Source organism: Cyanidioschyzon merolae, chromosome 19, assembly GCF_000091205.1.
Source record: "Cyanidioschyzon merolae strain 10D DNA, chromosome 19, complete genome".
NCBI classification, from domain to species: Eukaryota; Rhodophyta; class Bangiophyceae; order Cyanidiales; family Cyanidiaceae; genus Cyanidioschyzon; species Cyanidioschyzon merolae.
Genome location: NC_010145.1, coordinates 785349 through 811260, shown reverse-complemented (window position 1 = coordinate 811260; position 25912 = coordinate 785349). Strand labels below are relative to the sequence as shown.

Sequence of the window (25912 nt, the reverse complement as noted above, 5' to 3'; positions counted from 1 at the left end):
CAGCGACGAACGTAACGTACCCGTGGTCTGTGCATCCGCGATGACGTCTGTGGTGTCTGCCCGCGAATCGAACGTATTCGCAGACGTCCTCGGGCATGCTTGTGTCTTTCGCTGATGCACTCGTTCACGGGTACGCCAGTAAATCAGATCGCTGACGCGGCACAATTGACCGGCGACGGACGGAGCACCAGTCCGCTGACGACGAGGCGGTACCCTGCCGCCGCGCTCAGTATCGTCGCAGGCCTTGGTCAATCTCTGCTGCATACGCGTCGATTCCTCCAAGCAAGTTCAGCACATTAGAAAACCCCTGCTGGCACAGATAAGCGCACATGGTTGCACTCCGAATCCCGTGATGACACATCACCACGATGGGTCGATTGCGATCGAGGACGGGAGGCTGGGTTTCGGAGCCCTCCACGAGGTGACGCCATCGCGAGTACTCGTTGAGCGGCAAGTTCATGAAACCCTCAAGCTGAACGATCTCCAGTTCACCGGGTTCGCGAACATCAATCAGCTGATAGAGCTTCCGTCGCTCCGAATTTTGATATAGCTCCGCAAACTCCTTCACCGATATGACTCCACGCTGGTGGCCAAACTCCAGAACTTCCACAACATGCCAGCCAAACTCCGTTCGAACTTTGAACGGGACGTTCGCTTCGGCTGCCAGACAAGCTTCTTCGAAAGCGGGCACCATTTGACCTCGTCGGAACCAGCCAAGGTCGCCGCCACGGGTCCGCGTCTCGCACGTCGACAGCGTTTGCGCTAGGGACGCGAACAACTGCGTTCGCGCAGGGCCCGGCTCGGCAAGCTGAACCCTCTCTAGTATGGTGTTTGCCATCTGCTGCGATTCAAGCAGGATATGTCGAGCTCGGATGAAGGTTACGGCTTGACGTGACGCCGCTGGGACTCGTTCCTGTTGCTGGGCGCCGTCTGCAGTCATACGGGCAGACTCGTTGCGCAGTTCCCTGTCTCGCTGCGCCGCCGATAACTTGCGACGAAACTGCTGACGCCCATCAAGTCCGTAGAGACTTTTTGAATACCGGTTTGGAGTCAAGTCCGAATAGGCAAAACGGGTCGAGCACGATAAACAGCGCGCGCTTCTCCCTCGCCACAGCTGCTGCGTCAGTGGTACCAGGTAAGCGACAAGGCTCGCCTGACGCAGGCCTCGATTCAAGTGTTTAGACATACGCTGGTACCTGAATAGTCCCAAAAATATCGAAGACGTTCGCGTCAATCGCTCTGAACGCGTTGTAGAACGACAGCGAGGAGGAAAGCGGTTTCGGATTCGGGTACCGGATGCCGAGCGCGAATGTTCGCGGACGCAGGTTCGGTGCACCGGGCGCCGTCTGCCCCACCGCGAACACGCCCACGGTATGGAGCTGATAGTTCTATCCGAGGAGCCTTGTCTTCGAGCCGTGTTCGAAACAGGACGCTTGTAGGGTGAATGAGGCAAGTGTTTTTTAGCAGCTGGCGGGATAAAGTTGGGTAGCTGCTGCAGCGGGTGGCACGAAACGCTTGCGTACAGTTCGTGGACGCTTTGTCTCAACTTTGCTTCTTGCGACGACGCGTGCTCATATTCAGGACTTGGGGTCCTAAGTTCTGAGAAATCGCTTCCAAAACGCAGCATTTTTCTCATATCTATAGTCTGGCGGACTCAGGGACGCGCTAGGATCTCGGAGACTTGGAACGGGATAGAGAAGAACTGACTGCGTAGAGATGTTGATTTGTGGAACGCAGGTTTCCCGGAGATCAATCCAGGTGAGCGCGTCTTCGCTGCGCCAGAGTGGTGTCGGAGACTCCCCGAAAGTCGGTATTTAGGCTCAGAGTTTGGTGTAAGTTAGAATAAGTTGGGAAACAGGTGCATCCTCGGAGTCTTCTGCGACAAGGAGTTGGGGTCGTTCGGGACGTGCGCTGCATCTCGAGGTTGGGTGCTGAATCTACGGCGCTTTCGCTGCACGGCGTCATTGGCGGGTGACAAACATGGCCTGCTTTCGATTGGACACGCTTCAGAATCTTTGGAGATTAACGCGAGCAGCACAGCTCGCCGGGTAGCGAGAAGCGATGCGTCTGTGTCGACGGAATGCTCGCCCCGGGGCGTGTGGACACATTCCAAAGCACGTGTCCAGTAAGCCTGCATGTGCGAATGTTTGCACCGTTCCAGCGGAAATTGCGTTCGTCGTAAATGAACTGAAGAGGCAGCTGTAACAATGGTAGCTGTAGGGATTTCCCCGGTGCCATGCGGAAGCCGTGTCTCGCTAGCTGATTGCGCGGCGAGACGGGTCAACCTCGCGTACGGTACCGCACGCTCCTAGCGAGGGCGGCAAGCGCTCTGAGCTAGATTGAGCGAGAGCCGAAACGCATGCTCATCGATGCAGCATGCCATGTGAGGCAAATATGTTTCCAAGCAGTCGCTGTCCGATGCTGCTCTGCCCCGTAAACAAGCCCACAAGACAGCGCCAGATAATGTATCCTCTTTCGACACTGCCAAAACCGCCCGAAATGTCCTGGAATACGGAGCAGTGCGGCAACGAAGCCGTTGGTAGAGGTCTATCATTTTCATGAACTCCAATGGTCCCCATCGTTGGTACAGCATACCAGCATGAAAAACACTGGATCCTGAAGTGCACCTCATGCACACAAGAGCGCGCTCTGCATCAGCAACCGCACAAGCCTCCGGATATCGATTCGCCGCGTTGCGGATATGATATCCCGACATCATTGTCGGCTGGAATGAAGTGTATCAGATACCAGCCTCCATGTGCATCACGAACGACTCTGCAGCCGCTATGCATGCAATGTCTCGCTCGGTTTCACACACGAACGCACGCACGTATGCACGTTTTTCGGTGACGTCCTCAGCATCAACATGACCGGATACATCTGTGATAGTACATCAAGCGCGGTCCAAAACGCCTAGTTGCTGGAGTTTCGCCACCAGCTCATCGACAGTTTTGAGCATCGTGACTTGACGGCGAGCGGGTGGTTCGTCGACGCGAACAATTTGCCAGTACGTTCGCAACGCAACGCCGAGGTCGCTCGTACTGAGCGTTTCAATCGGTTTCGTTTTCGCTCGCATCAGGTTCGGCAACGTTATGTATCGTGGTTTGTTCAGGCGCAAGTCGCAAGTCAGTACACTCGGCAGTCGAAGCCGGAGCCGTTCAATTCCTTCATCAACTTCACGGTCGACTTGCAGCAAATCTTGCTCTTTTTCGGCCTCGATCTTGGAGAGAAAAGTTCCCTGGGTATCAGCGTCGTTGCATGCCGTGGTTAGTTATCTAGGTTCTCATCGCTGCCAAGCGTCTCATCGCCGCGACAGTTGCCCCGTCGTAGATCGATTATCTGTGCGCCTCATCAGAGCATCTCTACGATGCAAGCCTTTATCCGCATCGTTCTCAACTCAGTAGACCGTCGTGAAAAGCGGCTGATGCGTTCATCATCTGAGGCGCAGAGGCGTCAACCTGGTGCTCATCGAGCTTCACTTACTTGTGACCAGTTCAAAATTCCAGCCAGCAGTTGGCCTGTCTGGTTCGAATCGTCATCAATAGCTTGCTTCCCAAGCAGAATCAAGTTCGACTGGAGTCGCGACTGAAGCGCCGCCAGCGTCCGCGCAACATCTAACGGCTCCGGCTGCAGCGCGCTACCCGCTTTGGAGTCGGACACTGGTGCTGCGTCGGTGTTCACGAGTACGGCACGATCGACTCCCATGGCAAGCGCTGTCCGCAGGGTCTCCTGGCACGCTGTGGGGCCCACACTGGCAGCGACGATTTCGGGCACGCGCTCCGGACCGAGGCGTTCGCGCAGCTGCACTGCAGCCTCAACAGCGAGTTCACAGAACGGGTTCATGGAGGTTTTAAGGTTCGCGGTATCCACTCCACTGTGATCTGGTGTGATCCTAACTTTGACTGCATAATCAACAACTCTTTTCACGCCAACTAGAACCCTGAAGCAGGGGGGAGGCATATGTTGTCTGTTCTTTGGAAAAGCAGCAGCGCGGCCGTGCCACCCATCCGATTGGATTCCATTCCGAAAGAGCACATGAATGGGTGACCTCTTTCTGCCTGGGGATTGTTTTCCGAACTTGTTCTAGATGAACAGCATCGATATTCGACGTAGAGCGAGCAGGGCTTACGGACTCATACGTAAGTTTAGCGTTCCTAGTCGCCGTTTTTCCGCAAAATGACCTCGAACCATTGCTACTGGAATTCGTCGAGTCACTGGAAATCAAGATATTTCGCAACTTCATCGAATAGCGATTCGTAAAATAACCAGTGTCGTCATCCAGCTCGTACGCGAAAGCCTCTGTTCTTCTCCATTCCTCACATGCTGCATGAGAGGCTCACGCGTTCGTGCACGTTTTCGATCTTCTCTCAGTTCTGAATCAACTCGTGGGCGCGGCAATGCGCGGCGCTGGATGCACTGGGGAACGAGCGCGACGTCGTGCCCTAGCGATGTGTGCACAAGTGCATTCCGAGCGTTTCCTGAACAAATCACATCTAATCAACGATTCCGTTCGAAACGCAAGTCCTAGTCTCTGTGAACTCAGCGACAAAACGGATCTCGACAGAAGCGTGATGGCTCTCAGGGCATCGGCTCTCAGAGGCTTCCCGCTAATCTACTTGTACGGAAAAGAGTCTGGAGTTCGGACTTGATTCGTTGTACCGGATGCATCCAACCGATCACACGTCACCGCCTTGCACGAAGGGAGCGTCGACGTTGCGACACCCGCTCGATCGGGTCTCCGGGCGCGATTCGCCTTCCGGCACGTGATCCCTCGGGGGCATGAGCGGGTTCCGCACACCATCTATTGACGGCGACAGCATGTGCTTGCGCGTACCGCAAAAACACCAGGTACACTGGGGATCATCCCGAAGAAGCCCGTGATCACAGGGCACCGTACTGGGTGCTGAAACAGAGGACGGCAACGCGGGTGGCCTTCTGTGCTCGCCATGGGCATCTCGCGAGCGATGAACGAGGCGTTCACGCGCTCCAGGGCGGCATTCGGAGGAGAGCGTGTTGTGCAGCAGAGGAACTGCTGACCTCAGTCATGTGTCACGGTTGTGAGCGGCGCACCGAGGGTGAATACAAGCGAGATGAAAGATGAAAAGCAATGCGAAAATCGTTGTCTTCCCTGGTCCTCGTACTCCATGAACGGCAGCCGGAAGCAGCGGAATCAGGACTTGAAAGCGTACATCATCTTTCGACTGTTGGCAATGGATCTGGCGGTACACGAGAGACACCTGCGTATCTAAAGCCGCAGATACAAGAGAGGCAAAGGAAGCGGTCGCAGAGAAAGCTCGCAAGGCTGACGCTGATGACAGTTGGAAACAGCGCAAGCTTTCGCTCGTACACCCGAGTTAGCTAAGCGGAACTGTTTTCCTTGTAGTCTGGCACTCGTGTAACTGCATTCGATTACTGTTACGAGCGCTTCATCAAGCCAGTGCGTACCAACGCCACGTCGGTCTGAGAGCCCTTCGATTCTTTACGTTGTTTTCACCGTTTCTTTGGGTGCATCTCCCTGAATCGGCGGAGCTGATTCTCAGTTACAGAGCGTTGCGTCGTTCAGTTTGACTTCAGCACTATGCCTGATACGCTGGTCGCTTGCGCTGTTCACCCAAAGTTTGAACGCACACCGGCGGCAGTTGGCCGACTGCGCAGTCCGTGAAGCGTAGAGCAAGCGCAGTGCACGGACAGAGCTCGCTGGTTAACTGAAAGCCGTGTATCGCACAGAGACTGTTCAGATTCGCTCGTGAAAATTCCGCATTCGTGACGCTGCAACGGAACAGTACATGGAGCGAGTACAGCCTCGCGCGAAAAATAACCAGCGTGCAGGACCCGGTTTCGTTGACAAATGTTTTGAAATGATCAAGAACTAGGATGATTTCCTGGTCGCTGACTCTTGTTAAGCGTCCCGAGCGCTATCAGATGTTGTTTGCGGACTCCATGCACATCTGGCGCCTCATTTCAGCGTTGTACATGACTGACAATGTCCAATGTTATGGCGGGTTCAGTCTGGTGTACTTACAACCGTTCGCGCGCAAGTTCGCTTTTCAGCAACGACGCGGCGCAAGGGCGGCGTCTTCCAGTCGCCAGACTCAAGAGTTGAAAATGATCTGGACGACCCTGACTCCAGGGATGGCTGCATGCCTCTTCTGGGACTAGATACAAGGGATCGATAGCATAACGCTTTCTCGGGGGCGGCTCGTGGCCGACGGCTCTTCGAAAGTCGACGTACACGTTCGACAGTGAGCACTGCTGCTCTGAGCGGTGCATGATCGGTGAGTTGCTGGTGCGTGTCCCACGCCATCAACATGAAAATGAAACCATACGTGAGAAAGTAGATCCGCAAGCGATGCGTCATCATGTCATACGAATGTGCTGCTTCAACGGTGGTATTGAAGAGACCGGTCGTCGCTGGCATGCGCCAGTGGAAGCTGGAATGGTATAAGACACTGACAGATGCAACAAGGTGAATGCTCCGAACGAGACAGAGAGAAATGAAGGCTGAAAGTGCCCCAACAGATCGTGCCCTCCAAAACACGGAAAATAAGACGAATGCATTCAAAGACGTTCCGGATACGCATGCGATGCATTGTGCCCAGTAGCACAGGGAGCTCCACAGCGGCAAGGATCGTTCAGACTCCATCATCGTTCGCGCGATCGGTCCTGGGAAGAACACGGCCATCAAAAAAAGGCCCGCACACAACAAATCCACGGCTCGAACCCAGCGAAACGCAGCGTCGAAGCGGGTACTGTTTCGTGCTCGGAAATGACCAACAACAGCACAGGATCTCTGGTAACGAAGCCACGACGATGCCCTTCCTACAAATACGCATAGCAGGTAGCCGAAGCTGACGAGGAGCAGCACGGCTGGCAAATGGAGCCTATTGCCGACCGTGGGCATCCATTTGTTGCCGAACAGAGCAGCGGTGCCGCTTGTTCGCATCAAGCGCTGTTCATCGATACTATTGACGGTTGTCTGGCGCGCTGCGGAAAGTTTCGCCTCGAGCTCGCGCACGCGAACCGCGTGAGCTTCGCGCTCGCGAATTCTCTCGCTTGTCAGCCGTTCTAGGTTCACGCTTAAATCATGAACGCGGGCCTTCCAAGGTTCTAATTGCTCCGCACACGTGCGCGTCTGGTTACAAGCTACATACGATCGCCTGCAAAAGTTATCCAGCGTCTTTAGGGTCACCTTGCAGTGCTGCAGCACAGAGCCGTACTCTGTGCGTAAGTGATTGCGTTGAACCCGCTCTATAGACACAAGTGTCGTTCCAACCTGGTCGAAAAGTGCCTTGGAATCAACTTTTTCACTCTCTGCGGGCTGCAGTGCGTCACATAGGTACACGAAGCACCAGAGCAAAACGAGAAGCCTTCGGGGCAGCACCCGCACACATGAGCTTCGTCGCTCGCACATTGACGACGAAGCACTTATGAGCGAGACTGGCGGCTGCGTCGAGCTCACAGAAACAGCTGCAGCTGTAGCGCTGGCGACGCCAAAGCTGTTTCCGGATGTCGCGAGCAACGAGCAGTTTGAAGTCACCCGTTCCTCTTTGTTCTGATATGTACCACATTAGAGACTGAGCGCTATCCGCTGCTGCGGCACAACGCGCGCGCCGCGCCACGGTAAGCACCAGCACTGCTGCGCTTTCGATTGCCGATCGGAGCGCTGCGCTGCGGTTCACACGACGACTTGGCATGCCGGGGCAAGCCCGTGAGCTGGGACGGTGATTTTCCTGGGGCTTACAAGAACCTGGCGCCGATGATGAGCAGCTGTATCATGTGGACAGTCGTTCTCATTGATTCCGGAAACGCAAGGGGTGTCCAGACGAAGCATATCCTATGAATAGGCGCTGTGCGCTGATCCAACAAAACTCCTGTTTCCAAGCATCTGCCTCTAGCACGAGGAAACGAGTCTCACAGCAGAACGGGACCCATTGCATGAAGAAAGGTAAGTTCCTCGGAGAAATTCGCATTCCTTTTTACTTTTGTCGCTTGCAATGCAGCAACACGTCCGTAAAATGCTCCAACAGACCACTGCAGTGCGCTCACACGCGTTTCCGCATAGCCCCGGCCATGGCGGTCACCGGTAAAGTGGAGCAGGGACCGCACCTTCCGCCGTCGGCATCGAAATCGTCGACCATCGCGATGACATGTTCCCGCGCACCGTGAACAACGTACGCATGTCACAAAGCCGTTCGGAAGCTATTTGCAACCCAACCGTTCCACATAAGACGATCTACTTCGCACCTGCTTTCATTTCTTCTAACGAGCGCTTTACCCACGCGATATGCTCTGGGGCCTTCACGCCGCGCCACAGTTTGCGAATCACGCCGTCCTGAATGATGAATGTACTGCGTTCAATACCCATGAACTCGCGACCCATCATCTTACGCAACTTCCACACTCCGTAAGCTTCCGTGACGGATCCGTCTGCATCGGACGCGAGGTAGAAGTTGAGGCCATGATCTTTCCGAAACTTGGCTAAGTCAGCGACAGGGTCACGCGAAACTCCGATAACCACGGCATCCACTTTATTGAGGTCCTCGATATTGTCACGCAAGTCACAAGCCTGTGTCGTACAACCACTGCGATTTCGCGTACCAGCCCGGTGCTGCAAAAGCAGCCCTAGCCAAGTGCTCCCTTGCGGTTAGTCTCTGGTTCTGGTGCCAAGCGTCGTCAAGCAGTTTGCACGTCAACTTACGGTGTATTGGCTTTCGGATAAAAGTAGAGTACCACTGGACGCCCCCGAAAGTCTTTCAGTGAAACTTGACCGCCCTGGTCAGTCGGCATCTGAAAATCAGGTGCCGCGTCTCCCACCTGGAGCTCCATACACCACACCGTCCGCTGGAGTGAGCCGGGACCAGTGGGGATAACGCAAGTGCGAAGCCGTACACGGGATTGGTGCTTGCTTTGCACGAAATACCGGGTACCTAGCTGTCTCGAAAGTGAATGCACACTCAAACTCCTCACAGAGCCTCGTACACAGGGCGTCGAACTGATAAACATGCTCCTCGTTCAACGGGTACCACAGCGACGCAGGTATCGGCCTGAGTGCGCGCCCCGCATCTCGCTGTGTCGCCGCAGCTGGCGATCTGCGCAACAGACGCTGTGCGCTGAAGCGGCGCATCCAGCGCAATGCCATGCGGCTATATGCAGGTACGACTGGCGCGTACAGCAAACGGCTGCAGCAACGCTGCGCAGAGCATACAATCGTGTTCCATTCGGAAAGAACACTTGAATGGGTGACCTCTTTCTGCCTGGGGATTGTTTTCCGAACTTGTTCTAGATGAACAGCATCGATATTCGACGTAGAGCAAGCAGGGCTTACGGACTCATGCGTAAGTTTAGCGTTCCCAGTCGCCGTTTTTCCGCAAAATGACCTCGAACCATTGCTACTGGAATTCGTCGAGTCACTGGAACTCAAGATATTTCGCAACTTCATCGAATAGCGATTCGTAAAATAACCAGTGTCGTCATCCAGCTCGTACGCGAAAGCCTCTGTTCTTCTCCATTCCTCACATGCTGCATGAGAGGCTCACGCGTTCGTGCACGTTTTCGATCTTCTCTCAGTTCTGAATCAACTCGTGGGCGCGGCAATGCGCGGCGCTGGATGCACTGGGGAACGAGCGCGACGTCGTGCCCTGACGATGTGTGCACAAGTGCATTCCGAGCGTTTCCTGAACAAATCACATCTAATCAACGATTCCGTTCGAAACGCAAGTCCTAGTCTCTGTGAACTCAGCGACAAAACGGATCTCGACAGAAGCGTGATAGCTCTCAGGGCATCGGCTCTCAGAGGCTTCCCGCTAATCTACTTGTACGGAAAAGAGTCTGGAGTTCGGACTTGATTCGTTGTACCGGATGCATCCAACCGATCACACGTCACCGCCTTGCACGAAGGGAGCGTCGACGTTGCGACACCCGCTCGATCGGGTCTCCGGGCCCGATTCGCCTTCCGGCACGTGATCCCTCGGGGGCATGAGCGGGTTCCGCACACCATCTATTGACGGCGACAGCATGTGCTTGCGCGTACCGCAAACACACCAGGTACACTGGGGATCATCCCGAAGAAGCCCGTGATCACAGGGTACCGTACTGGGTGCTGAAACAGAGGACGGCAACGCGGGTGGCCTTCTGTGCTCGCCATGGGCATCTCGCGAGCGATGAACGAGGCGTTCACGCGCTCCAGGGCGGCATTCGGAGGAGAGCGTGTTGTGCAGCAGAGGAACTGCTGACCTCAGTCATGTGTCACGGTTGTGAGCGGCGCACCGAGGGTGAATACAAGCGAGATGAAAGATGAAAAGCAATGCGAAAATCGTTGTCTTCCCTGGTCCTCGTACTCCATGAACGGCAGCCGGAAGCAGCGGAATCAGGACTTGAAAGCGTACATCATCTTTCGACTGTTGGCAATGGATCTGGCGGTACACGAGAGACACCTGCGTATCTAAATCGGGACATGAAACACAAAAAGAAGCAGTCACGCAAAATTCGGCGAATATTGGTGCTGATGGCATTAAAAAGAGTCCCAAACTTTCGATTGTACGCCCGAGTCAGCAGAGTAGACACGTTCCATGTTCCTCTGACATGGGTCTGGTAGAATTCATGGAATATCTGCCTTCACATAACAATGGATGCCAAGTCTCGGTGCCACAGGATCGTGCTATGGCCATGACGGGTTTCTGCGTAGGTGCTTTGCGACGACACAGATGGCGTTGATGTTTTGCGGCCCTTTGTAAGGCTTGATTTCTTCGCGTATGTCTTTTCATGGTTCTTGATAGAATTATAAGGCGCAGGCTTTACAGACAACGACATGGAGAAGTATTTGCTCACGGGTGTAACGATCTGGTGCCCACGTCCATCTGCGCAATAGTGGATAGGCCAGGGACGGACTTGATATTCGTTCGCGGTACGCTAGACTCGTATGCTTCCCTGTTGTCGTTCTCTCTAGGGTATCCAACGCTGGCAACGCTCGTCGCCTGCCATATTTGAACTCTTCCGAAAAACCGACATGGAACCACAGCTGCTCTTTCAGCATCGATATTCGTGAGCGTGCGTCCGTGGTGGTGTCGCTAGACGTCTTTTGCCGCGAGCTGCAACATCACTGCGATCGAGCGCAGTTACGGAATCCCGGAATCTTCACTGTCACAGCATGAATGCAGTGCAAGGCGGTCTCCAGTTGCAAACGAAATCGTTCACTCGGATCTGGACTCGGCTAGCGGGCAAGCGTATCCACCGGATCGACGACCGGCATCCTGTTCAGCCACCGCATTCCCGATGCAACCGCCCCCTGACCTGTCATCTGGGAGACGTGGGATCACGAAACAGCAGCAAGGGCTCTACGGATTCCTGAAGGTACCTGCTCAAAAGTTTTCTATTGCTTTACATTTCCTGGAGACATTGCGATAGCACTGGGTCAACCGAAACGCTCCACTCCATCGTCCGAGACCTGGGACAGAGCCAGGCGCGCGACAGCAACCTATCTGTGCGCAACAGCCTGCCACGGAACGCGCCCTCCTACGCAAGGTGCTTGAGCGCGCTCCGCACACACAAAGCCAGGTTTCCAAGCACGCCTATGACGTAAAATGCACCGCGCAGACGCTTTTGAGGATCGCCGCTCGCATATCCGTGGAAAAACACGAGACGTCCGATCAAGAAGATCAAGCCGAACGCAGCTGCCTCTCGAGGATGCTCAAGTCCAGCAAACAGCAGCGCTGGAACAAAGAAGATACAGGTTTCCATAAACTGCATGTGTGCCCGCTGGATGCAGTTGAAACGGGAAACACCTTCTGTTTTCTGCTCGAACTGGTTCGGGTACGGCACGTTATACCGACGCCGGGCTCGCATCACCTGTACCGAAAAGTACATCTGCTCCATGAAAACGCCAACAAGGTCAAGTAGCACATACCCGTAGTACGGTGGAAGAACTAGATTACTATTCTCGAACATTCTAGGTCTCAAGTGACGCTCTGTCCGTCAGTATACTCGTCTACAACGACGCTCGCCTTTACAAATCCCTGAATGCCAGCGCTTTGACGATTTTGGCACGAAGCACTGCACGCAGGCATCGCCCATCATCCATTGCATCGCGTCGCCTCGCGTCGCGTCGCGGCAACGCCGCCACCGCCACCGCCACCGCCACCGCCACCGCCATTGCTTCAAGGGATTTGCGGCATCGGGCTGCGCCAAACACGCGATGCTGCATGCGATTGGCGAAAACGCCTCCAGCGCATCACCTAGCAACGCATGCTGGATTCACCTTGTGGACGTTCGCTGGGCGGCCGCGGCGGCGGTGAGGTCGTCGCTCTGTCGATGCGCCACCCCGTTGGCAGAGGCGGAAGTGGCTGTCTGCGCTAGGCGGAAAATCGATGCATCGATCACCGCAAGCGCGTCCGCCGTCCAGGCATCCCATCGATATCCACTGGTAGCGTGCTAGGGTTGCTCGTCGGTGACGTACGTTCACAAACACGCACAAGTATGCCTGCGCCGCATCCTAGCCAAGTGCCTGACTCTATGAAAGTCGATGGGAAGATACGGGTCTGTGTCACTGGCGCAGGCGGTTTTATTGCGTCGCACCTGGCGAAGCGACTGAAGCAACTGGGTTACTACGTCGTCGCAGCGGACTGGAAGGAAAACGAGTACATGCGCAAGGAGGACTTTTGCGATGAGTTTCACCTGGTGGACCTGCGTGAGTACGAAAACTGTAAGCAGATTTCGAGTAACTGTCATACGGTCTACAACCTTGCGGCAGATATGGGCGGTATGGGCTTCATCCAGAGCAACCATAGTGTTATCTTGTACAACAACAGTTTGATCAGTCTGCACATGCTTGAAGCGTCCCGTGTCAATGGTGTGAAACGGTTTTACTATGCTTCAAGCGCTTGCGTATATCCCGAGTACGCTCAGATGAAAGAGGATATGCAGCAGGGCCTCAAAGAGTCGGATGCGTGGCCGGCGCAACCCCAGGACGCATACGGACTCGAGAAACTCATGTCCGAGCAGTTGTGCATGCATTATCGGAAAGATTTCGGCATTGAGACGCGTATTGGGCGTTTTCACAATGTGTACGGGCCGCAGGGAACCTGGCAAGGTGGTCGCGAAAAAGCACCAGCTGCCTTTTGCCGAAAGGTGATCGCTTCGGACGGTGAGTTCGAAATGTGGGGCGACGGCAAGCAGACGCGTTCCTTCCTCTACATCGACGATGCGGTGGAGGCCGTCATTCGTCTAACGGATTCCGATTTCGCGGAGCCGTTGAACATCGGCTCCGAGGAGATGATATCCATGAACGATATGGCGGAGCTTATCATGACATTTGAGAACAAGAAGCTGAAGATCAAGCATATTCCTGGGCCAGAAGGCGTTCGTGGGCGCAACTCGAATAACGACCTCTGTCGCAAAGTGCTCGGGTGGGAGCCACAAATCCCACTCGCAGAGGGGCTCCGAAGAACGTACCTTTGGATCAAAGAGCAGATCGAAGAGGAGCGCAAAAACGGCGTGGTGCGCGATTATGCGAAAAGCGTCATCGTACCGACGCATGCGCCGTCTGAGTCCAAAGCGGCACGTCGAAAGTAAACACGCGTGCCGTGTCTGGGACCAGCACGCTACGTCTCATTTGCGCGCAGCGTCGCGGTACGGAGCTACAGCGAAGGCTGTTTCCGCAGCGCAGATGCAGTCACTGCCGTCGAACACAGCGAGCAGCCTAGAGAGCGTCCTCGCTCGTGATCCTACTCGGCGCGTTCAAGGTACTGAATCTCGTCGTCTCGCTCCTTGGTGCGTATTTGTATGCCCAATTAAGTTACGGGGGAGATTTTCGCGAGTCAAAGAGTAATTTTCGTGTCGCTGTGCGGCTATGAGGAACTTTGTTGCTTCTCGCAGATGACTTTAGGGTTGAATGTAAAGATCAGGAAAGAGTACTGAGCTGGAGAAAAAGACGCGGGACTTTTTATGTGGATGCGCGAGCAGCGTAGGCGTGCGTCTTGCCGGAAGCAGCTCCCGCAAGACGCCTGGCAATACCGCCTCGCTCTGTTGTACCGAATTCGCTGGATTCGTCGCTTCCAATACAAAGCGAAACTTGCATCCGGGGGTTATGTAGCAGTGTACTCAACGCGCAAGGCAGGTTCGCGGAACCCCTCCGCTCTGGGCGAATGCACAGCGTCTCGTACCCTAGCCCGCGTGCCCACATAAAATATCTCAAAGGTCCTTGTTCTTCCGGCTTGCGGGCATTCGCAACGCCTCATCTGCCGCTTGTACGGCTCAAGGGCGGATTTATTTCATGGTACGGGATCAACGAATGTTACGCAGGATCCCTGAATCCTGTTTCTGATGCTCATGGGCAGTTGTTCCCCTATTCCTATCATGGAGAGCGCGACGCTCTTGTAGCGACGCTGGTTGGGTTACGAGCTGAGACCTAACGAGGGTCAAAGCATTTTTCATGGTCGATACACCTAGCCGGGAACCCTGGACATGCAGTATACACCGGCGAGCAGGGAATAAGCCATCCTTCTCCTCCTGGCATGACTAAGTTCCATACGCTCAAGTCCAGCCTCTCGGTCAGGAACACGGGGTTCCATCGGTCCAACAACCCAGATCCTGAGGATGCCGAACCTGACTATGATGCCGGCCGCACCAGCGGCCGTACAGAGAGAGCACGGCTCAAAGTGCCCATGATGTTCGTCAGTGCGAGGCAGCGCCTGCGCATGCCTTCATGAGAAACGGTGCCGGGAGGGGGGCGCAACCTGGCCTCGAAGCGATCCCAGAGCTGCAAACTTCCCGTTACAGGTTCAGGATCCGTCGAATACTCGAGATGTCACAAAGAAATCTGTGCATCACTTGCCGTTGGCAACGACTTTGGAATGCGGTATCTGTGTGCCTGCATCTCGAAAGGATGCAAGTTCCGACACGACCAGGGATGCCAGTGATTCTCTTCCTTGCGTGCTCCATATCACCTGTGCGAGTTGAGAGCTCTCCCAAAGCAAGAGCAGCCAAGGTCGGATGTAAATTTGACTAAACGTTTACTTAGGCCAGCGTTCTCCGATTGTGCGCGTTCTCCTTTCTTTTTGTGTTTTTTCATTGCGCGGTGAAGTATCCATCAAATATTCTACCTCCACGTTACATTACCTGTACTTTTTCTCGGATATTCTGGTCGTTTCATACGTTCTATCGTGTGCCGAGCCTGCCGAAAGCGACCGCAATGGCTCCTATAGTGCGGGTGCGGTCGCTGCATGGAGACAGAACGGCTTTTCTATAGCACAGAGGGCGTCGGCTCGAGGCGTTGTTCACTCGAGCCAAGTTCGGATGCCGCAGGATCAAGTGTGCGAACCAGAAGCACAAGAGTCCCCGAGAGCCGATGGTGAACGCGGCGTCGACCTCACCTCTTTTGCGGACGCGTCCATGCTCTTGGCCAATGGCGGTATTCTCCAATTGCATCAGGGGTCAGTCGACCCACCGACCGATCGACCGACCGACCCTGCAAGATCCAAGCCTATCCCCGGATACTGTTACGGCATCGTGCGTCCTGCCGTCCGCGTCCTAGAAAGAAACACCAATTTCGCGATGCCTGCTCGAGCATCGGCTCGATGCAATGCATTTTCAAGCCGACAAGGGCTCCCTCGTGAGACCTCGATGCCTGACGTACTGGATCAGGTGCAACAGCTGGAGCGCTTATCGCTGCACACCTCGATTCCACAGAAACAGCGACCAGGTTCACAGGTACACTTTGAACCGCAACACGTCGAAGAAGCACAGCAGTCTGCATTGAGCAAGACCCGCAGATCCTGTTTCCCATCTGGGATCTTTGGCGATGCATAACGCTCTGCGCTTGGCTCCAGGAGCTTCTCTTCCGTGTCGCTGTTGAACGCCGCTGTGTCGCCGCTCGAACGCCAAAAGTTCGACCCCAACGCACCCAGGCCGTGGCCTATTAGAATAGACAAAAGGAGCGGAACGCTGTATGTCATGACAGCTAACATCAGCAGATAGTGCAATGCAACCAAACACACGTGAACGAGCGCACGTGCAACCCAAGACATTTTCGGTGCATTCGTTTGCGCCGGTTGCGGTCCTCTTGGTGAACCGCTTCGCATCACGACGTGCAGGGCAAAGCTCGCAGTGTACGCAAGCGTTGCCACCAGAATCCCAGCGGCAATAAGACGACCAACACCGATCACAACCAGCGAAGAGAACCATAGATTGAAGCCGCGTTCATCATACCAGAAAAAGGTCGTATGCATCGGCATGGCCGGCATACCGCTCATGCCGCCATCGTTGCTCCATGGAGCGAAGCTCTGGTTGGTCAACAGAAGCACCAGAAATACCAGGAAAGCAGCACACAGTGCAGTGATTGTAATCAATAACACACGAGTACGGTACGCGTATCGCTGTGCGTCAAGGCGCCAGTGCTTCACCACTGAACGGCTGGGTGGCCACCGTGTCGGTTCCAACAGAACGATGGACACCGCAAAAACGCCCAGCGCTACGCTCCACACAATAAAGTATCTTGCGTTTGGTAAGTTGAACATGCGAAAGAGTCGATGGATACCACTGTAGAGCTGAACGATGTAGTCAGCCACAAGCAACACCCCGACAGCTGCGTGCGCTCGACGCCACAGAGGACGCCAACGACTCGCCGCGTGTGGACGGAGCATCCCCAGCCACAGTTGACCAAAGTATAGACAGAGAAAAGCGAATCCGTTCCAAGCATGCAAATCCTGCATAACCAAAAAACCCTGGTGCCATATCTCCGTCAAACAAAAGCCAAGTAGCGTTAGCAGGAAACCTGTGACTTGTAGAACGACGTGTGCCACATACCAGTGCCGCCAGAAACGAGCGTAGCGCGCAACGAGCGTACCTGCGAGCAAACAGACGCCTCCACTCAAGTAGCCCAAGCTACTGTGTGCTTTCATCAGCGCCGGGAGACCAAGTTCCCTGTCGCTCATTTTGCAAGTACGCTTTCCTGAATGACCTTTTTTCCAACAGCCGCATTCACTCGCCACTGCAACCGGGATCTACCATCGATGCCGATGCGCCTTACGGCGGATCGCTTCTCGATCGACAGATCCTTGAGGTGAGCTCGGCAGCCTCTGGTGATGCAATTTTTAGCTCACGTCCGAGGGAAACGTCCATCATGCTGCAGAAACATGCAGTCGATGACGTCCGGACGAGCGTCATGAGCCCCATTTGGTTGCATGGGCCAGCACCGATGCATCTTACCAAGGATAAACCGTATTGAGCATCAGTTGACAGTATGGAGCAGCATCGATGAGTCTTACCAGGGCTCTCCTTCGCCGAGTCCGATGTCCTCCAGGCGACAGCCGGTATCGTCATCGACGCCGATAACGCTGTAAGAGGCGTTCGTTCGGGTCTCATTTGCCTGGATGGAGCACGCGCCGATTGTGCACTAGAAGGCTGCAGTTTCCGCATATGACCCCCAGCGAGGTGCGCGCTGCGACCAGGGTTCTCGGCCCCAGACAGACGAAGAGGGCGGCGCTGTGATCGTCGTCCAAGCGGTCTATCGAGTATCAGGATGCCCTAGGTATCTCAAGTATGGTTCAATTCCTTGACGAAAGAGTGATCAGGTATGCTGCTCGACGACGTACTTTGGATCCAAAGAAGGGCCCAGGAAGAGCTTTTTGCCAACCGAAAAAACTCGTTGATCCTACGTTTTGATTTGGCATGCTATTGAACACGCGGGTAGTACTTTCATAGCGTGGATACTGCCCAGTGGAAGCGCGAGCACAATTCACCAGACTCGCCCAAGATGAGTGACTCACGCGTAAAACCACAGCGGCGTGCAAAACAGCACGCTGCGACCAAACCAATGCTGAAACTCCCACAGACCTGAGCGAGCTAGGCACCTTTACAAATGGGTATAGCTAGTCGACGGGATGCCCAGTCTATGAACGTTCCAACCTGCGTCCGATGTCGTACCGAACAAGCGCTATGCGAGGCTGCATATGTGGTTGCCAATACGATGCGTCAATGGCATCTACCTAGCATGATCACCAGGCCGCAACGGCAACCGCTGGACACTCCCGGGTTGCCAAGAGCGACACGATTTCGGTCGAGGACCGCTACCCAATGCTTTCCCGAAGAGCAGATTTTCATTTAAAAACGGTCTTCTGGCAAGCGTCCAGGCAAACATTGCACCAATCATAAACATAAGACTTATTTTCGTTTTTTACGACTCATAATCGCCGTTTCCTCGACAAAACAGGGCGTTGCCCCCAGACCTATGCGTCCAGTGAAATGCATTCTTTCGTAAACATAGCCAGCGGCTCGGTCATCGCTTTGGAGACTGGCCCCCGAAAATTCATCCGCATCTGGGTGTGCGCTTTACCCAGGTTTGTTCCCACCGCTATTTAGAAGAAGAGCCTAGGTGCATTACCACTGAGAGAGTACTTGGCCCGCCACTCGCCAGGCTCACCAGTCGGTCCACCCTGGGAAAGCACTTTTTGGACGCTCAGCATTCCGTTCCGAACCCCGAGAACGCAACGTCCGTCCGTGCGACACTGGAGGCCGCCCACCCATTCATCGTCGGCAATACGGAAGGTACGTTTCAGCGTTCCATAGAGCAGACTATTGCGGTTCTCCGCTAGGGGGCGATTTGAAAACACCAAACGCGCTTCTGCTTTTGTATCTTCATCAACGGCGAGCGTTTTCATAGCGACGGCTTTAACGCCCCAGCGGTCTTGGTTCTTACCCTGCGCAGCCCAGGCAATTAGCTTCACATCCACTGGCCAGTCGGGAACGGTGCGGAAGTGATGCACCAGGCAACCCCGGATATACTCTCCCGAGTGGTGATCGAAAGGTTTAGGCTTTTCTTTGTTCGCTAGTCCACGCAGTACAAAGTTCGTTTTGTCATCAACTTTGTACGTGTACCTAACGTCCACACCGAAAACGTCAGCTGAGCTACTGAAAACGAGCGAGGTATCCATTGTACAAGTCAAGAAGACGCAAAAGATCACTCAACGAGGTAAGCTGTTCACAGAGGAGCGCTCGCGGCGCACGCGTGAGCACCTCGCGTCCCGTTCTCGGGTTCGCGCAGGCGTTGCCACGTCGCAACGAAGCGGCGATGCAGACGTCCCATGCCAGGAGCGCTGCTGGCTCGTTTTGAAATGCAGCGGCGTTGTGCAGATGCGGCCGACATGCGGACGCTGCAGTTGAGCCACGTGTTCGTCAGTGCGCGCGCCGATGGTGCCGTGTGGTCGACGAGGTCGACTTGCAGAACCTGTATAAATTGGAATTAAAATGTATTTTTAGGTATATATATAATCTTCGGCACAGGAGCTGTGCGAATTTTTCGTACACTTGAGCCTCTACCCGTGTTCGTACCAAATGGAACGGGTGCGCGAACACAGGGGTGCACGCTAGAGCCTTGGTCTCTAGCTAGTGGTATCGACACCAGCGTCTGTGGCAACGCTGTGTGCGTGCTTCCTTTTCTGTTCACTTTCATGCGGTTGTATATTCTCCAGTGTACCTTTTTTTTGCAGATCCGTTCATAGCAGTCGAGAGACACTGCTAGTACTCTGAAAGTCCCAATATCGCTGGTTTCGGATGCCGTTCTCGCACCCTAGGCATAGAATGTCGTTGCGATCTAGACGCTGCATGCGAGAGTCATCGCCTTCGCATACAGACAGAGTGTACCACGCTCAGCGGTGACACGTCGCGGTACTCAGGGATTCCCGTATACCCACAATGCATCCCGTTCCGAAGCGCCGCCCTGTGCCGCGTGAGCACTTCCTTCGCCGTTCCGTGCATGTTGTTGACTGGTAAAGAAGGCTTCTGTCGATGCCTTCCTCCGTTCCTGTGCCCGGTGACATGCACGATGATCACGGGCTCCTTCTGGACGATTCCCGCGGCGAGTACGCTATCTGCTGGGCACGCAAGCGCACGCTGCTCCATGCGGTAGCGCAGCCATGGAATGCAGTATTGCCCGTGATGAAACAAGCACCTGAATGGAACTCCAGAATCGGGATCCAGGCGAGAAATCCAGGACGGTCCACGCTGCCTTCGTATGCGGCCGTGACGCGCTCATTAGTGGAACCGGTTGCGGCGATGACTGCAGCCCTCGTCCAGGACGCTATTCCATGCAAGCGGAATGCACAGAAGCTTCTGGGACCATACTTCGTGATGGGCAATGCTTGTGTCGGATCTCGGTTCGACGATAGCCACGGAGAGCGGCGGCTTTGTTTTTTCCAAATGGAACAGGCTTCCTGACGTAAGCGGTTCCATGAACTCGCCGCATGAGCCTGTGAATACGTCGCCAGCGGACATCGTCGCGTATTTTGTTTCCTCGTCAATCCAGAGATCCGCATTGCTGCGTCCACGAGTTGCCTGAAACAGACACATCGAACACCTTGAAGAATGCGTGATTGACGCAGAGGCCAGGCAAGCAATCGAGAGGAATCGAGGCGACTGCACATGCGTGGATGATGGTATTGTTTTAATGATGCGAAACCCGTGATCGACGGCGCTGGAACTCATCATGATTCCGGTGGTGAAATCGAATTGCAGCGTCAGGGAATCGAAGGAGCCTCCACGAAAACACGACCGAAAATATAAAATTCCGCATGCATCCCCAAGCTCTTGTTGCTCTACCTTGAACGTTGATGCAGCCCAAGTAAAAAAGATCGAAAAATATCGAAAGATAGACGCAAAGCGTCTAATCCAATCGTCGATTTTCACCTGATAACGGGCCCTAAGGTACTGGTGCCGTCACAGATGCAGACGACCACTCGGCGGGCGCAGGGTGCGCGCTAGTCGCTCCCACTGCGAAAAGAGGACGGTTTCGAACGATGGCGCCGCGAGATCCCATTTTGCCCCATAAGCGTGCACGCTGCTCGTGGGTTTCCCAGATACAGGATCCACAATATATTCGGGAATCACGTAAGTTGCACGGATAATACCCTCTCCGTTCCGAACGCATGCGGCCCATTGAGGGTACTGCGCCATTAGGGATTTGGCGTATGCTGCGCTGCGGACGCCGGCAGTGCAGTACGGAACCAGAAGCATCGTATCCGTGGAGAGGTTGTTCCGCGCGGCACTGTTCTCACTCGTCGTTGGGGTATTCAAGAGCCCTTCTATCTGTGCAGGCGAGAGCGCGCCTCTAAGGACAGAGACCCGACGCTCCGGCTCTTCACGAACGTCAATAAGAATGACGCGCCGCTCCCCGCCGGCAGTCTCCAGGAGTGACCGCAACTCCTCCGTTTTCAGCCAGGGAACCGGGTTTCCTCGCTTGCGTTCAGCGTCTTCATAGCTGAGCAGAAGGCTCCGCAAGCGGGCTTCCTTAGACGACGACGCTCCCGAAAGAGTCATCACCGATAACCATCTAGGAGCAGATATCGCCCTGGTGAAGCGTCTCCGAAGGCGACGCCAAACCGGTCGTCACGTGCGCGCTTCTCAAGTTCCTTTTAATCGAACGACGAAAGTTGTGCACTCACCAGTGAACCTCGGTTTCCAGTTCTTTGCCCGCACGTCAAGCGCGTAGCCAGTGTGCAACGGCCTGAGCGATGACCTGACCTGTACTCGAGGCGGGTAGCCACGAGCGCCATCTTCAAATGTTCGCACGCGCGGTGCATGCTTCGTATCTTAACTTCACATTCAGCTCAGATGTGCTCCACAACTGCTGCCTGTCATCGAATGCTTTTTTTCCAGTGCATCGAGCAGGAAATTGAAAGCACGATGCAGTGTACCGTTTAAATCGTGGACGAATTCAATGTAGGATACGTGATTTACTGAAAAGTGCAAGGAGAATTGCATTCTTTCATAAGGTCAGTCATACCAAAGTACTCTTATGGTTGAGGGACATTGAAAGAGAGAAGTATCAGTGCTCCGTGCCAAAAACGGTTATTCTCAAAGACTGCTAGCGGCCAGTGGTAGAGAACGACCTGTTGACCACCGTACAGAAAGCGAAAGTCACGATGGTAGCCACTAAGGGCGTCTCTGTCTCTGAACAGCTTGTTCGTGTAGTTCGACAAGCACTAGGATACAATCCCAAAAATCCAATTTCACCTACGATTATATTCCACCTAAATAGCAGTGACAGCGTTCTTGGAACGTTGCGATCGGTATGAAGCACAGGGACGTAGGTTTGTGTTTTCAGTCGATGAGACTTGCTTCGGGTGAAACGGTCGTAGAGCGTTTGGGTATTCAGGGAGAGGGAGCTCGTTGTATGTAAGATCGTAAAATTGAAGAAAACGACGACATCATCCGTGCTAGGCGTGGTAGACTCATTTGGCGGCCTCAGTTTCGCTCGTCGAGAAGGCTCATCCAACAGCACCAACCACTTTGTCGAATCATTGAAGACCTTCTCCTGAGGTCTGGCGACGCCCTCCTATTGGACAATGTAGTATTTCACCATTGTCCTTGCGTTCTAGCTTTCTTCGGATTCTAGCGGTATACTGCTGCGTTTCATTCTTCCGCGCTCTGCGTGTTTAGACCTCATAGAAGGGGTGTTTTGTATGGTGAAACGTAATGATAGCTCCCTTGAGCGAATCGCTGAAGCGTCCAGCACATGGTGACACTGGGGTACATTACGTGTTTCTTATGCAAGTGCTTTATATTCCTGGAATATACTCGCCTAAAGGCACCAATAAATGTACTCATTTTGAAGAAATAAAAAATCTAAGGGATCCGTATGGATATGAAAGTCGAGGATCCTTGAGGTCCTGTGTCGCCGGGTTCGACAAAAAATCGAAAATATCATCATCTCGTCGACCAGCTAGCGAAGAAGGGGATGTGAAGCAGAAGCAGAATAGGAAGATAGACGAGAAAAGGTGTTTGGCCGACGGAACAATGACGAGACTGTGGTGACACAGAGGGCACGAGTGCGGGCAATCGTTCCAAACGTACATTCAAGTAGCGTCAATAAATGCAAAGCGTTCGCAAAACCGAGAGTTCAACGCGGCCACCAGTATCAGACGATGTGCGGCGCTGGAGACGAGACACGAGGAGCTGAGGCGATCCAACTTTATGGGTCAGACTCTCAGGATCGAAGCGTACAGGGAGAAACTGAACCCGATAGTACTCGGCCGGTCAGAAAAAGCCCAGGAGCCGTCTGTAAGTGATTGTATATATAGACTCTATGGTCCTAGAATGCTTATCGCTTTACTGATCATACCGGTGTCGTCGTCCTTGCGGGCGATTATGTGTGTGCTCAGTTGGTATGAGGAACGCGCTCGCTAGAAGCTATGTTGGTGTAAAATCGACGATTGGATTAGACGCTTTGCGTCTATCTTTCGATATTTTTCGATCTTTTTTACTTGGGCTGCATCAACGTTCAAGGTAGAGCAACAAGAGCTTGGGGATGCATGCGGAATTTTATATTTTCGGTCGTGTTTTCGTGGAGGCTCCTTCGATTCCCTGACGCTGCAATTCGATTTCACCACCGGAATCATGATGAGTTCCAGCGCCGTCGATCACGGGTTTCGCATCATTAAAACAATACCATCATCCACGCATGTGCAGTCGCCTCGATTCCTCTCGATTGCTTGCCTGGCCTCTGCGTCAATCACGCATTCTTCAAGGTGTTCGATGTGTCTGTTTCAGGCAACTCGTGGACGCAGCAATGCGGATCTCTGGATTGACGAGGAAACAAAATACGCGACGATGTCCGCTGGCGACGTATTCACAGGCTCATGCGGCGAGTTCATGGAACCGCTTACGTCAGGAAGCCTGTTCCATTTGGAAAAAACAAAGCCGCCGCTCTCCGTGGCTATCGTCGAACCGAGATCCGACACAAGCATTGCCCATCACGAAGTATGGTCCCAGAAGCTTCTGTGCATTCCGCTTGCATGGAATAGCGTCCTGGACGAGGGCTGCAGTCATCGCCGCAACCGGTTCCACTAATGAGCGCGTCACGGCCGCATACGAAGGCAGCGTGGACCGTCCTGGATTTCTCGCCTGGATCCCGATTCTGGAGTTCCATTCAGGTGCTTGTTTCATCACGGGCAATACTGCATTCCATGGCTGCGCTACCGCATGGAGCAGCGTGCGCTTGCGTGCCCAGCGGGTAGCGTACTCGCCGCGGGAATCGTCCAGATGGAGCCCGTGATCATCGTGCATGTCACCGGGCACAGGAATGGAGGAAGGCATCGACAGAAGCCTTCTTTACCAGTCAACAACATGCACGGAACGGCGAAGGAAGTGCTCACGCGGCACAGGGCGGCGCTTCGGAACGGGATGCATTGTGGGTATACGGGAATCCCTGAGTACCGCGACGTGTCACCGCTGAGCGTGGTACACTCTGTCTGTATGCGAAGGCGATGACTCTCGCATGCAGCGTCTAGATCGCAACGACATTCTATGCCTAGGGTGCGAGAACGGCATCCGAGACCAGCGATATTGGGACTTTCAGAGTACTAGCAGTGTCTCTCGACTGCTATGAACGGATCTGCAAAAAAAGGGTACACTGGAGAATATACAACCGCATGAAAGTGAACAGAAAAGGAAGCACGCACACAGCGTTGCCACAGACGCTGGTGTCGATACCACTAGCTAGAGACCAAGGCTCTAGCGTGCACCCCTGTGTTCGCGCACCCGTTCCATTTTGTACGAACACGGGTAGAGGACACAAAATTGCCGTCTGTTTCCTAAAATTCAAGATCCAAACCTCCGATCCTATTCCTCTACTTGTAAACGGCAAGCGTACTTCCCACAAGTGCAAGCCCCGTCCACACGCTCGATTCGCAACGGCGGTTACGAAAATCGCATCAACGATCGCAGGGTGCTCGATCCCGTCGGCAGTCGTCTACAACAGGGTCTTACGCAACTGACGTGCGGCAAGCAGAGCACGTTCGTTTACGCAAGGACTTGGGTGTTCGCCAACGGTCTTGGGCACGGCTGTTGCGGTTTGCAGTCAACGACCGCAAGCGCACGGCACCGTGTACCAGGTCTGCTTGGTACCTGGGCTTGCATTCAATAGCGGCTCTCAGCGAGACGTCGTGTACCTGCTGTGCGTGTGTGTGTGTTCGAGTCTGCTGCCTGTGCGACCAGGTCGTGAATTGTGTCGTTCCGTCTGGGAAACGTCTGGTGCTGCAACGCTCGGAACGCGTATCGATTTCACTGTACTTGAAAAATCAACATGTCGTTGTGCGAGAACCTACCCCCAGGCGTCATCACGAGACTCTTTCGGGAAGTACAGAGCTTGAGGGATGAACCGGTGCACGGCGTCGAGCTGTTGAACGACAGCGGTCAAGACGTTTTGACCGAGCTCCATGCTGTCATAACCGGTCCGGAGGATACTCCATATGAAGCAGGTTCCTTTCGAGTCAAGCTCGTACTCTCTGGAGAGTACCCATACCAGCCGCCTCGGGGTTACTTTTTGACGAAAATCTTTCATCCCAACGTTAGCGAACAGGGGGATATCTGCGTCAATACTCTGAAACGCGATTGGCAGAGCAGCTATGGGATTCGGCACGTCCTCACGGTAATACGATGTCTGCTCATTGATCCGAATCCAGAGAGCGCCTTGAATGAGGAAGCCGGTCGACTCTTACTCGAGGACTATGCAGCATTCGCAGCGCGAGCTCGAATCTGGACGGAAGTCCATGCCTCCCCGCGGACTGGTGGCGGCGGTGCCGCTGCAACACGCGAGGACATGGCACCCAAATCCTGGCCTGCCAGCGAACGCAAGACTCCCGGAACAACACCCGGTTCGAAGCACCACTCGAGTCCCAGTGGTTTTGGCCTCGGAAACCAAGGCGCCATGAGCGCAAGCATGCGCGAGAAGCGTCGGAGTCTCAAGCGCCTCTGAAGCTTCGTCCTTGGCGGATGCTTTCATAACGCCTCATCAGCGACGTTCGTGCATGCGCAATGAACGGCACTGCGCACCGCGGCATCTTGTAGCTCGGGAGAATGTGTGCATCGGTGCCGCTGCACATGGGTACTGCGCCGAAATCATCTGCACGAGATAACAGCCTGGGAA

General features: G+C 54.3%; 9 protein-coding genes and 1 non-coding gene across 10 annotated transcripts, besides 3 other annotated features; 3 read left to right on the top strand and 7 right to left on the bottom strand.

The window, feature by feature from the left end:
- Positions 1-226: 226 nt before the first annotated feature.
- Positions 227-1636, bottom strand: CYME_CMS316C (similar to rotamase/parvulin-type peptidyl-prolyl cis-trans isomerase; the record flags this gene model as incomplete). The annotated part of the gene is made up of 1 exon (XM_005538881.1): positions 227-1636. The coding sequence occupies one exon, from the start codon at positions 1634-1636 to the stop codon at positions 227-229; it is 1410 nt and encodes a 469-aa protein (XP_005538938.1).
- Positions 1637-2893: 1257 nt separating this feature from the next.
- On the bottom strand, positions 2894-3960 carry CYME_CMS315C (similar to electron-transfer-flavoprotein, beta polypeptide, mitochondrial precursor; the record flags this gene model as incomplete). Its single annotated transcript, XM_005538880.1, has 2 exons — positions 2894-3238; positions 3484-3960. 2 exons carry the CDS (start codon positions 3958-3960, stop codon positions 2894-2896), a joined length of 822 nt encoding a protein of 273 aa, XP_005538937.1.
- Positions 3030-4261: a sequence feature (possible transcribed region).
- Positions 4262-4794: 533 nt separating this feature from the next.
- CYME_CMS313T lies at positions 4795-7111 on the top strand. Its single transcript, XR_002461667.1, has one exon. It is a non-coding gene; the product is annotated as a hypothetical transcript (transcript).
- Positions 6005-7411, bottom strand: CYME_CMS312C (hypothetical protein; the record flags this gene model as incomplete). Its single annotated transcript, XM_005538879.1, has 1 exon — positions 6005-7411. One exon carries the CDS (start codon positions 7409-7411, stop codon positions 6005-6007), a length of 1407 nt encoding a protein of 468 aa, XP_005538936.1.
- An 822-nt stretch (positions 7412-8233) lies between these two features.
- CYME_CMS311C (similar to bacterioferritin comigratory protein) lies at positions 8234-9003 on the bottom strand (the record flags this gene model as incomplete). The annotated part of the gene is made up of 2 exons (XM_005538878.1): positions 8234-8582; positions 8699-9003. The coding sequence occupies 2 exons, from the start codon at positions 9001-9003 to the stop codon at positions 8234-8236; spliced, it is 654 nt and encodes a 217-aa protein (XP_005538935.1).
- Positions 9004-9996: 993 nt separating this feature from the next.
- Positions 9997-11595: a sequence feature (possible transcribed region).
- Positions 11512-11943, bottom strand: CYME_CMS309C (similar to microsomal glutathione S-transferase; the record flags this gene model as incomplete). Its single annotated transcript, XM_005538877.1, has 1 exon — positions 11512-11943. The coding sequence occupies one exon, from the start codon at positions 11941-11943 to the stop codon at positions 11512-11514; it is 432 nt and encodes a 143-aa protein (XP_005538934.1).
- A 528-nt stretch (positions 11944-12471) lies between these two features.
- On the top strand, positions 12472-13566 carry CYME_CMS308C (unknown suger epimerase; the record flags this gene model as incomplete). The annotated part of the gene is made up of 1 exon (XM_005538876.1): positions 12472-13566. One exon carries the CDS (start codon positions 12472-12474, stop codon positions 13564-13566), a length of 1095 nt encoding a protein of 364 aa, XP_005538933.1.
- A 2066-nt stretch (positions 13567-15632) lies between these two features.
- On the bottom strand, positions 15633-16925 carry CYME_CMS307C (hypothetical protein, conserved; the record flags this gene model as incomplete). Its single annotated transcript, XM_005538875.1, has 1 exon — positions 15633-16925. The coding sequence occupies one exon, from the start codon at positions 16923-16925 to the stop codon at positions 15633-15635; it is 1293 nt and encodes a 430-aa protein (XP_005538932.1).
- A 1422-nt stretch (positions 16926-18347) lies between these two features.
- On the bottom strand, positions 18348-18923 carry CYME_CMS306C (hypothetical protein; the record flags this gene model as incomplete). Its single annotated transcript, XM_005538874.1, has 1 exon — positions 18348-18923. One exon carries the CDS (start codon positions 18921-18923, stop codon positions 18348-18350), a length of 576 nt encoding a protein of 191 aa, XP_005538931.1.
- A 4359-nt stretch (positions 18924-23282) lies between these two features.
- Positions 23283-24674: a sequence feature (possible transcribed region).
- A 395-nt stretch (positions 24675-25069) lies between these two features.
- CYME_CMS304C (probable ubiquitin conjugating enzyme E2) lies at positions 25070-25741 on the top strand (the record flags this gene model as incomplete). The annotated part of the gene is made up of 1 exon (XM_005538873.1): positions 25070-25741. The coding sequence occupies one exon, from the start codon at positions 25070-25072 to the stop codon at positions 25739-25741; it is 672 nt and encodes a 223-aa protein (XP_005538930.1).
- Positions 25742-25912: the final 171 nt, after the last annotated feature.